The sequence below is a fragment of the Watersipora subatra genome, chromosome 10 (assembly GCF_963576615.1).
Source record: "Watersipora subatra chromosome 10, tzWatSuba1.1, whole genome shotgun sequence".
Taxonomy (NCBI): Eukaryota; Metazoa; Bryozoa; class Gymnolaemata; order Cheilostomatida; family Watersiporidae; genus Watersipora; species Watersipora subatra.
Genome location: NC_088717.1, coordinates 42,863,477 through 42,876,299, shown reverse-complemented (window position 1 = coordinate 42,876,299; position 12,823 = coordinate 42,863,477). Strand labels below are relative to the sequence as shown.

General features: G+C 36.6%; 1 protein-coding gene across 1 annotated transcript in view; it reads left to right on the top strand.

Annotated features, from left to right (window-relative positions):
- Nucleotides 1-12,800, top strand: part of LOC137407099 (juvenile hormone epoxide hydrolase-like) — a 32,840-nt gene extending 20,040 nt beyond the window's left edge. The window contains exons 9-12 of the mRNA XM_068093704.1: nt 1,628-1,859; nt 2,586-2,707; nt 3,337-3,414; nt 12,154-12,800. Of these exons, the coding sequence (XP_067949805.1) occupies nt 1,628-1,859; nt 2,586-2,707; nt 3,337-3,413 (431 nt within the window). The 3' untranslated portion in view covers nt 3,414; nt 12,154-12,800. The remainder of the gene's footprint in view (nt 1-1,627; nt 1,860-2,585; nt 2,708-3,336; nt 3,415-12,153) is intronic.
- The last annotated feature ends 23 nt before the right edge of the window (nt 12,801-12,823 follow it).

Below are 12,823 nucleotides of genomic sequence, written 5' to 3'. Positions count from 1 at the left end.
GATATGTAAACTGCAGGATGTGGTAGATATTTTATCTAAAGATTCAAGGTTAAAATGTCAGTTTGCAGTTTATCATATGTTGTAATTTTTGTATTCTTTTTATAACATATCATGGCTTCAGAAATTAACCATAATCAAACATTCTACTACTATATAATAGCGTTATAAATTTTTTGTATGCTGAAATCATCATATATTGCAGCAAAAATTCTCAGAGGGATGCATGTGCTTCATTTAATTGGTTCCAGAGCCCAAAAACTTTAGGATAAGCACTTCTTGTAAATACATAAAACACTAAAACAAATACATTATATAAAACTATGTGAAACGCCAAGTTAGATGTATATGTGAGATAAATTAATAAAAAATTAATCAATAAAAATAGGTTTTTGTTGTCGCTTTACTTTTGAGTCATGATAGGCGAAGAGAGATGTAACCTTGATAATGCATTAGGTGGACAGGGTATACGTAGAGGTGGTGTCAAGAGCTAGTCTAACATAGATGACGCAAGCTTTATATTCTCTCAGCTTATTAATTTTTCTGCTATTATGAAGTTTAATATTTTTACGTTTCATCTTTATTCATCACATTTAGCCTATCCTACATGTTTCAAGTTCCTTCTTTACAATAACTACTATAAGACTTTGTAGCTGATATGATTCTTAAAATAACTAATCCAAAGATGATTGCTTGTATTTTATACATGTAAATCTTTGCTTTACATGTATTTCTAAGGAAAGTATTAGCTTGTTCCTTTTTTCATCACTATTACTGTTCACACCGACCTCCTTGAACCTCTGAACTTAGAATTAAAAAGACGAATGCGAGGCTCTATTTAATATTGTTTAAACCGTGTAGAACCAAGCTATGTAAAGGAAAACTGCGATAATTTGAGAATCTTTGCAAGCCATGTGTTGAGAATGGATCAGGTGTTAAGTTGAACATTTGCTCCATTTTTGTCATATGTAAAATAAAAATATGTTTGTCTAGTTGATTGCTTATTTGAAATTTAACCGTATTTGTTAAGGGATATAACGCCATAGTTGTATGGTAGTATTCTTCTGGTGGGATGCTCATTTTAACAGTCCAATGGTAAGCATTTTTTTAGCTAATTGTTACATAGTGAACTGAATTAAACAATTGTTTCTAAAGGTTAAATAAAATGGGCTGAAATTCAAAGACTAAAAAGCTCTAGTATGACGTATGCAGTTCCAGCATTTGAGATTTTGCCGTAGGATTTTTATAGTTAAATCAGCTAGTTTAGATTTGCAGCTTTTTCTATATACCTGCAACCTTACAATTTTGCACACCACAGCTTCAAGGGCAGTGTCTATGAAATGTGATCTCAGAGGCAAGATGCAAAGATGCACGATGCCAAGGCATTGCTGTAAATTTCAAAAGACATCTTATTATTTTTAAGCTCTACCCATTTTACATAATGAATAAATGAGTAATATGGAAACCGCAATTTGACATTAAACATTTTATTTCACAATGTACATTGTAAGAATCTCAGTCTGGCATGCTGCAATGTATCAGGGATGTTGCTCATGTTTGCATTCACGGTACATGTATTATTGGTTGTCTCTCTTTTAGGTACTATATGATGAATTCACATCTTTTGTAGGAACTGCTCTTACAGACTCTCCTTTGGGCCTGGCGGTGTACATCTTGGAAAAATTCTACACTTGTACCGACAGCTCAAATGTTGACAAGCCTCTACAGGAAGCTACAGAAAGTCTTCCTTTTTCCATAGATGAAGCATTGAATAATGTCCTAGTATACTGGCATAGCAACTCCATACAGTCTTCAGTCAGATTCTATAAAGAAGCCCTTAGCATGTTTGAACGTCGACCATTGTAAGCACTTTTAACAAGTACTTGTTCTTAAGTGTCATGTCACTGTGTTGTTCATTTTACCAAGGCACAAGCATTTTATGCTACTTCCAGTGGTGATTTACAAGTGATTATATAATATAAACTGCTTTTAAATTAAGTAATTGCTATGGATTAGGCGTTGGGGATGTGTATACTTTCCTTAATACTCAGAAGTCCTTTCTGAGTTTTTGCTAGGTGTGAGTTGTAAAAACTTTTGATCGCTACCATATAAGTATGTAGTGAAATGTTCATCGTCAAGCTACGGCTCTATATTACTCATTCAATTTTTCCAATGCGTAGACTGGTTATCTAGAGGTGCATATGATAAAATTACATTTGATATGACATGTGTATCTAATTTTGTGACACGGTAAGCATTCCCACGGTTTCTAATGCTTTTGTGGCTGGAAACCAAAGCTAACTTAGCTGTTTCCAGCATATACCTTTTGTACCTTTTCTATCTAATAAAATTAAATGGCTAGTTTGTAGTTTTAGTAGTCTCGCAGTTTCTATCTAGTAGTATGCCATTTAGCACTCCCTTCACAGGATCAGTAGTAATCACATATGCTTTTATTATGGTACCTAGTGAAAAGATAACTTTTTTGTGTGGTTTTGTTACGTCTAAAGATTGTTACAGCTGAGTGTAGGTTGCTATTCATTAAGTCATGTGAGGAACTTATTTCATTATATTTTGTAATTTTAACGTAGCCCCAGAACAGATGTCGCAGGTGCTCTCCTGATGACAAAGCATGAGGTTTCTTTCTGTCCAAGATTTATTGCTGAACTGAGGATTCGCAATCTGGTTCAATATACCGTTCTGATGAAAGGAGGTACGCATTTGTCAGGTCATCTCAATACACCTGAAACTTCTACTATAGCAACATTCTTATAAAGCTCTCAGGCACAATCAGTTATACTAGGAATTTGTATTCTCAAGCTTGAGGGCTCTGAGATTTCCTACACAAGAGGGGATGCGCCTCGCCAAATATAAAAATGTTCTCAGAATGCAATATGCAACTTGGAGTTGTTGAGTTATTTGCTGCATGCCAGCACGGCGATAATGGCCTAAGAACTCATTCAATAAAATATTTTTGCATATACTGTAAGCATTTTGCTGTAAGGCAAAGGTTTGACTTTTTCTGACGCACCAAACCGCACATTTTTATTCACTGTTAACACATCCGACTCCGTTATCAGCCTACTTTCTTGTACTCCAATCAGTTCTGAGGGGCATGCAATTAGATTGCATGTGTTTCTCATGTTTCCTAACCTAATACTGTCTAAGCCCCTCCGACTTACTAGTACGATTTCACTGCACATGTTTGGCTATGGAACAGTACTTAATACGCAGTGTTTACTTAGCATCAACTTACTGTACGCTCAACTCTGTAAACCATTTTTATGCTAGTTGTAGTGATCTTTCAATTATTATGTTTTCCATATTATCACATTCGTTTAGGCCACTTTGCTGCCTTCGAGATTCCAGAGGAGTTCAGCTCTGATGTAGTCCGTTTCACACATGCACTACTAAATTAAGGTTAGTGTCACTTTGCTACTTAAAAGCAGTTTGATTGCAGCTTATGTCAAAACCAATTTTATTTTGGAGCAAATGTTTTTTATAAAATTAGTGTATTTTTCGAAACCAAAAAACCATGATAATTACTTCAAGTAAATTAAAAACATGTTTAATCCTAAATTCTATGTAAAACTGAAGCAAAAAAATACAGAGAGGCTTTTATTGTTACTTTACCTTGGAGACACCTGAATGAAATTGTAGTCTCTGTAATCCTTATCTTTGGTTGTAGAGTAAGTAACAGAAACACATAACATACACTACCTACAGTTTAGATTCACATACCTCTTGTATTTGAGGACATATAAGTTTGACAAAAACGATTCTCTTGATTGTGGCTTGTGATTGTCTTCATTACTCAAGAAATAGTGTAAGTCAAATAACGTACATAAAGTAAGATTAATAGCACAACATTTCTCCCACTACCAGGAGAGTGTCATAAAAGATTCTGACAGTCCACGGTCTATAGTTCATAATCTTTAAGATAAGCAAATAGTCGTCATGTTTGTCAAGATCGCTGTATCGTCGGAGACAAGTCATGTGTCGGTTAAGCTGTGGTGATAGTTTTAAATGAGGTGTCTGAAGTGGCCGAGTTACCATCAGTCGATACAATACTAGTGGACTTCTGAAGTTAGGTTCTGAGGTTAGCACAGTTAGAACTGTCAACTGGTGGCATTGGGTCTGCTGCGGTGTAATGTGCCATGTTCCTCTGGCGTAATTGGTCCTTGAGTCTCCGGACACATAGTTGGTCGTCAGCAGCGTTTTGTACTCGATGCATACAATGTCCAATGGCTCCCATTATACTACCTTGTAACCACCTGGTCGAGTTGGTCTGGTATGATTGGTTCCACACCGGGGCCCTTGGGGTGTAACTGATAGCTTTTTCAGGAGCAGTTGTCCTCACATCTTTATTTAACCTTGGCAAATAAAGTTGGGTCTTTATGTTGCGACCTATCAGCATTTCAGCCGGCATCATTCCAGTGGTCGTATTCAAGATGTGATTGCGTCAAGGAAGTCCATCAAATCAAGTTAAGACAAATATAAGGCTAACACATCAGCTACAATTTGATGTCATTTTTGTCTCTGTAGACTAGCCTTGTCAAGAGATATAAGCGTTTGATTCAGAACAGTTTTTGAAATGCTCAGATTCAAGCGGGTGCTTCATTCGTGACGTGTATAGTGAGCGTATATGAAAGAGTCAGTGAGCGATAAATATATTGTCTTTCTTTAGCAAATCATCAGCATGAAATTTTTATATAGGTCATAATTAATGTTAAGAATGTAAAACACGTTGTCTGTGAGCTGTTAGGGATTTTACTCAATGACTAGATTGCGCAACGACATCGTTATTTAATTTACTGAATTAATTGACATCGTTAATTTACTGAATTATTACATCTACACGTTTTATTGATGAACAACAGAATTGTAACAATGCTTCCAGATTTAGCGAAGGTGACTTGAAAGCTTTCTGGGCATCAGGGGGTTAAAGATTGGGGCAGACAGCATGTGTTTAGAGCTGACAGGCATCAGCAGCATTATGCTGCAGAGGAAGATAGGAGAATGGCGGTAAATTGATTTTTAGCTTCGAGTCTCCCGTATATATATATATATAGATATATATATATATATAACTAAAAGTAATAATTTTACAACTCATTAATACATTTACCAATTAATAAGATTTTAACTTTTTGTTATGACCAATCATCGTTTCATAGCTTTTTTTATCGTTTCACCTAGTTATAATAGTAGAGCAGGAACATGAACTTATCTTTCAGCTTATTCCTTCAGAGGGTGGGCTACTCAAACAAAGATGTTTCAGTCAGAAATTTATGCTGAATTCAATTATGTTTCTACACCTATGTGTTAGCACATTTTTGAGCTAGAGAGAACTTTTGAAATGGGCGGGGGCAACTCCAAGTTTGCTTGGAAAACCTTACATACCAGACAAAGAAAACTATTTTATAATCTCGAAAATTAATAAATGCTTTTATTTGAGATTAGGTGAGTCAACTCTCAGCACTTCTTAACCCATGCCAAGAATGCAGCAAGACTGCTTGTTTCACTGTCTTGATCAGTCTGTGAATGAAGCCCTAGTCACTAAACTATTGACTAAACTTCAATATGAGACAGCCAAACAGTATTCAAAGAGATGGTTGATATTGGAAGAAGAGAGCATTCAATGTGAAATTGCTCAAAAAGTGCTAAGCTTTAAGAACTTTGATGAGAGTTCAGACTTGTTATGTCATTATGCATGTTATGAAAAGTATTGTAACAAACTCGTTATGGAAAGAGCTGAGAAAAAACATGAGAAGAAACAGAAAGAATGTGATACAGCAGAAGAGGTAAGACTAGATATTTATTACTTTACAAACTCATGATGATTACTCCATGATGATGGTACTTTGGTGGGAGAAAAAGAAAACATTTTCATTCATGTCTGCACATTTTGTGAGCAGCAAAACTAACTCTTTGCAGTTTCCATGACATGTTATAGCCTACAATTTGGACATAAATGTATAGGTAAATTGCATGTATGATCCTTCCTTGGCTTTTTGCATATGACCACACAAGCTACGCTAGATATAGCACGCTGTACTATGCAGAGATGACTAATCTGAAAGTATCGCATAGCAAGGTGTATGAGGCTCTTATGAAGAAGGGGTATTTTACTTATCAATCACGACATCTCTATCGCTTGTAGTCAATCTATTGAGCAAACAGTTAAAAGAGACTCAAAGTCTCACGGTGGAATCACAGGGTTTACCAGGAAGTCATTGGCCTCTCAACGCTGGACTCCATCTCACCCGGAACGAACAGCTGTACATACAGACATGAAGAAGATGCCAGTGCTTGGTGATTCGGATGCAGCAAGTTATGAGATGCGTGAAAAGGCATGGAAGGCTGATGAGGAAATGAGGGAAGTCATGAAAGACTCATAACAGCAAGAATAATTCTGTTTGCGTTTCAAACCATCAAGCTAGTACATATTACCAGTGGTGCAAAAGCCTCCATTGAAGTGAAGCAGGATCTTGAAATGGCTAAAGTGATAGGAGAGAAACAGCTTTCAGAATTTGTCCATAAGAGGTTAAGCACCCAAGAGATTGATTTCAATGCATGTATCAAGTCAAACACGCTCAAAACCTTCACCAAATTACCATCAGCTAAGAAGAAATCAAAATAAAAAGTCCTAGAGTATTCGCACAGACTGTTTGAGAATTTGGTAGTCATCAGTCATCAGCCAACAGCGTAACTTGGATTTGAAACAAAGTGTTATCATTCTCTCTTGGCAACATCAGCTGGTCCCTGGCTAACTCTGATGGCTCTATATTGAAGACTGCTAAGTTGGTTCTGATGGCTGCTGTTGAGAAAGATGTTGCTAATCAACCGTCAATCTATGTTAACCAGGATCAGCTACCAGTCTGTGATGCGGCTGTGGTTGATGCTATGGCCGAAATTCAGACTCCTCCAGCTCCTCCAGCTTTTGCAACGAATAGTTAGTATTGCAAGCGTGTATCACACATGTGGTGTGGATTTTGTTTGTGACACATACCCTGATATCAGCTTTAATGGAGGTGAGAGAAGTCGTAGAAGTGTGAAAGGAAGACAAAAGGTCGCTGTGTTTAGTTCGAACTATTCATTGCCAAAATGGTCTGAATTTTTAGCAGATGGCTCAAACAAGACTGCCCTAGGGAAATTTTTGAAGGATACATGAAGCAAGTCAACTGTGAAGCAGAAACTAGGTCTTGTAACAGCTTTTTCTCAAGAATGCCACATGATCAGCTATGACCTTGATGGATCAATCGCTGTAAGCCAAATAGATAATTTGACATCAGACCACGAGGAGGCAGATACTCGCATGTTATCACTTATCGCAAAGATAATGGAAGACAAACCCAGCTCAAAAGTTTTAGTCAAGTGCCAGGACACAGATGTTTTCCTAAGCTGTCTATCTCTAGTGAATGAGCTGCTATCACGGAAACTCATTTACTGCTGTGGTAAGGAGCAGTTGAGATATGTAAACATAGGCTGTCTGTCTACCGTTCTCACACCCGAACGATGCAAAGCACTGCTCGGGCTCCATGTTCTAAGTGGATGCGACAGTGTAAGCGCATTCTATTTCAAAGGAAAGATAACTTTCTTTAAGCTGCTAAAGAACCATCTTGAATTCTGTAACACACTGAAATCATTGGGAACAGATTTTTGAAGTTGATGGTGCGATAAGAGAATCTATTGAGACATTCATATGCAGATTGTGTAGTGAAGAGACAAATTCCATCAATGAAGCACGGTATAAGATCTTCTTCTCAACATCTCAATCAAACCTACCACCCACACTAGATGACTTGAATCTCCATATATCTAGGGCTGACTATCAGGCCGCGATATGGAGAAGAGCCAAGCAAATCATCATCAATGCTCCATCCCCCAGCAACATGGATGGTTTATGGAAGGTGGAGAGCTTAAAGCTAGATGGATGACACAACAACCAGCACCTCTGTATGTGCTCATGAACATGTTTTGTCGATGCAAAACTGGATGCCAGTCTCGTCGTTGTCAGTGCAACAACACAGATCTCAAGTGTATGGACATGTGCAGATGCAGCTGCTGTAGCAATAAAAATATAGATGATGGAGATGAAAGTAGTGATGCAGAAGACTCAGATGACAGTGAATTAGAAGGTTATTATTCGAGTGGTATTGTAACCAGAGGCATGCTTCATGTTTGATTAGAATACATATGTGTTATACCGTATAAAAGACTGACTAATTGCAATTTCACTTGCATAATAAAGTACACTGTTCAACATAATAAGCATTAATGATTAATATAGGTATACTAAAATATTATATATACATGGTCTGAGTCTTTAATAATACTTTTCATTTTGTTTTGTAGATCTGTAATGATATAGGAGTTGCGGAATAACAAGGACAAACTGTAAAGCTGCCACAATATCAACCAAACTGAGAATACATAATATTATATAATACACTTCTAATATTTGAATAATATATATTTTAGTGTTATTAAAATTGATTTCAACTTAAGTTATTGCTAATTATTTAGTATTTATATGCCATTTTCATAATCACATTGTTGGCAAAAGCACATAAAACATTACAGCTATTTATTTAATTAAAATAAGATATTAATTATATTGCTCAAAAATGAACAATCTGAAAGGTGTAGAAACCAGATATTTGAAATCAGCTCGGAATTCTAATTTAAATGCTGCTCTTATTAGATAGCCCATCTTCAAAAGAAATAAATTTTTTTGACAGCTTTTTGATGCCCTCCTGCTCTACTAATAATATTTGCTTCAAATTTTCTTTGGCAGTTTTAGCTAGTAAATTAGATTTATAATTACAATTTACGTTCCCTTCTCACATGTAAAAAGTGAGGAAAATCTATTGACCATTGCTCATTTTTAACTCCCAGAAACAAAGCTTCGAGTTGTTGGCTTGGCGTACTTATGCTTTTGTCAAACATGTAGTCATTTTTAAAATTACACTCGCAATCTATCTAACTCCCAATTTGAAAGCTTTCAGTAGATACGTGTTAGAAGGTCATATCTATGAATGACATATTTATAACCTTATAATTTATCGATTGCAGGATGTTTATGTGGCGTCACCAGTGGAGCAGTTGTGTCAGTGCGGAAACTGCCATACATGGGAAAGAGATACATGAATGTGCGCCGCACAAACCATAATATGTTTTGTTGGAGTTTACTGCAGTTGAGTAATTTGTCCAATTATATGAGCTGAAACTACGTGAGTGGCCAGGACTTGGATGTTTTTAATAACAACTCTTTGGTGAGATGAAAGCTTTTTGTCTTGTAAAAATTATGTAATGAAATATTAATGTTAAAGAAAATGCAAAACATGATTTGCAAAACATATTGAATTCATCATAGCCCCGTTGCCCCCTGCACTAAAATCTTGTCTGATAGCTGGATTTATGAAGTGTAATCATAGCTGTATTGACAGGTACTTTTGCATAGCTTGACTCAATTCTAACGGACCAAATATTAAGAGCTCAAAAATGTTTATTCTCTACGCTACTAAGTGAAAACATGCGAGTCCACAAACTGCCAACCAGGTGCAACAATGGCTTTATTAACTCTTTGCCAGAATCGGTGGGTTGATTAATTTCAAATTGATTGTTTTGCATTCACTATTTCCGTCAACTCATAAAACCATCTGTTTTGTACTTGAATGAACTAATCAAATGTGATCAGTAAATTTTTTTCTACATAGATAACGTTGATTATACATCACTTTTTAGGGATGCAGTTGGTTTCGCCATATATTCGAATGAATTATTTTCAAAGATGCAGCGTGCTTAATTTATTTAGAATTAGTTTCCCGTGTGGTAGCAACTGAAAGCTTCGCTGATACAAAGGCCGCGATGAAATAAGTTAACTCGACGACCTAATTACCTTAGACTGGCCGAATTGTAGTCGGTATTCAAATGTTTACACAGCATTTAGAGGAAACTAATATGACAAAATTTTTAATTATCCTTATTCGAGGCGTTTGAAACATTTATAATAATGTATCTGTAGCTAGATTTAACATATTATTCTAGCAATCATAAGCAAATACAAAATAAAATATATACCGATAGAGTGGCCTAGGACTCGACTTTTATCACAATAACCAATGTGAATACGAAAGATCGAGACAGGCTGTCTCACCATATACACTATTTTGGGCAAGTCTGGGCACATCTTTTTTTCGTAAGCGTTTCAATTATAATCTTCAAATATCTTGAGAATGAGATTGCCTAAAACAGCAAACAACATCTCAAGTGATAGAAAAGCACCGATACTTTATGTTGAAATCAACTAAAATTTGACGCAATCACATCTTTAATGCTTGTAAGGTATTTAAAAAAAAACTGGTCAGTGCGCAACCGGGGAAGTCCTTGAGTTGTTTTGAGCGACTACTTGAATGACTGAACGAAGCATTCTGCTTGTTCATTACTTCTGGGGTGGTGGTGGTGGTGGTAGAGGGCCACAGTAATGTATTGTGTGCCATTAATGTCCATAAAGACAAACGCAGCTGAGAAATGTGGTCCGTTTTCGCTGACCAGAGCCTGCAGGACTCATTTTAGTAAATGAGATATGTAGCGCTGTTACTGTTGACTGAGTACAAGTGCCGCGCATGTGGAACACCTCTGACCACTTCGAGAAAGAATCCGCTACAATGAAAACAAGGCTGTTCATTGGGCCTGCAAGGTTGATGTGAATCCACTTCCTCGGAGAATCAGCTGGTCTTCAATGATGAGTATCAGCAGGTACATTGCACTGTGGGCAAGATCTAGCCATCATTTGAATCTCATGATTGATTACTGGCCACCATATTCGGCTGCGCACATCATCTTCATCCTCACTATATCCATGTGACTAGTGTGTAATTCTTCTAATAGTCTGGACCGCAGAGGAATGAGAACAGCCAAATGTGGCCCTCACATCAAGCATTCCTCCTGGGTAGATAGTTCGTGTCAGTGTGTATAGCAAGTGGCTTCTGCCTGATCCTTGGGTTGTGCCCATCCCTTTATGATGTAGCAATACACTTGATTGAGAACTGAATTTCTGGAAGGGGTCCTTTGCACTGGAGAAATAATCTGAGTAAAACAGTTTCAGTTGCTCACTGTATGCATAATGACAAAACGAGCAGGCGCGACATGGCATCCACGTTAGCCTGATCCATTGAGCACTTGCTTTTAATATCATAGTTGAAGGTGGTCAGAACAGTTGCCCATCTCTGCATCATCATGGAAGCTATTGGTGGAACACTTGTCTTTGGTCCCAGGATGGTTGTGAGGGGATTGTGGTCTGTTAAAAGAGGGAAATGTCTACCATGCAGGTATATGTGAAACTTAGTGACCATAGAAATAATGCCTTTCTTTTGATCTGGGTGTAATTCCTTTCACTAGGACTCGGCATAAGGGGCACAAATGCAACTGATCTCTCTTGACCATCATTCAATAGGCAATGTATGTGTCAGCAACGGTTCGTGAGCTGAAGCGTCACAAGCAAGAGTCATAGAGTGTTAGTATTCAATCTTTAGAGAGCATCAGCTTGACCTTCTGAACCGCTTCTTCAAAGGTAGCTGACCATTTCCAAAGTGTTTGTTTGCTTAGCAGTAGATGCAATTGGTGTATGTTATAAGTCAGGTCAGGGAGGAACTTATCGTAATAGTGATGTGTTTGAGGGCAGTTAGGTTTGATAAAAATTGTTGTCTTGATTATGCCTTGTGATTGTCTTTATTGCCTAAAATGGGAGCACTGAATGCATGAGTATTGTTGACAGGAAATAACGTAAGTCAAATTAGGAAATGAAGAAAAATAGTAAGCACATAACATTACCATATAATTTTTCTTAATTTGTTTTATACGTAGTTTTTATCTGCTTTTTTTATATATACCTGTAAAGGTGTAATGCTGCGAGAAGTTTGGATAGGCCTATTGTATGTTGGAAATTACTTGGTATATCGAAGCAAATATTTGCTCTAATCTTACATCATCTATCGAAAAGTTTTTGTATAAAAGTGATGGTAAGTCTAAGTGTGTCACGTAAACATATTGTAGAAGAGCCACAATCATATAACAGTAAAAAGACAAAGCAAACCTTTTTGCGCATCTTATTCTTAACACCTTCACCAGTAAGGTATTTTTTCTGCTTTCAAGGGTCATTGGCCTTTACTCCAGGATTGTTCCCATCCTAATCAGAACTGTACCAGCAATGGCTGCACTCTTTGTCACCTATGAGCCTACTAAATACCTACTGGAAGACTTCCTTAAAAGGGTTGACACTATTAGCAATTAAAATGCTATCACATTTTTCTAGTTCCATTCTTTTTTATAATATTCACCAATTTTACTTTTGTTGCTATGCAATTTTAAGCCATAATGTGAACTTTTTTGTCTCATTATTATGATGCAATGAGCAGGTGCTCTATTAGTTTTAGCATTGTGATATGCTAGGCTAAACAGCCTAATTTCTTCCAGTCATTTTTCACGCAAATCTATTGCATAAACATTTATATTCTCAACTAGCTATCACTCTATACTTTTTACACTATTATATAATAGCTGTGCTTTTGCGTGCAGGGTTTACAATAGAAAGTTTTTGTGTATTTGCATTTTACATATCTAAATCTCAAAAGTACTGTACTGTAAGGTTGCTGCTGATGCAAGTTTATTTTTTATTTCATATATTTGCATTTATTTTCATAAAATTGTATGTATCATTAAATCTATATCACCAGAATTCAAAGATAGTCATGAGCTCTTGTCGGTATACAAATTGCCACGTGATAACTGCTATATGTTCACTCACCAGCATTCCAGAATCTAA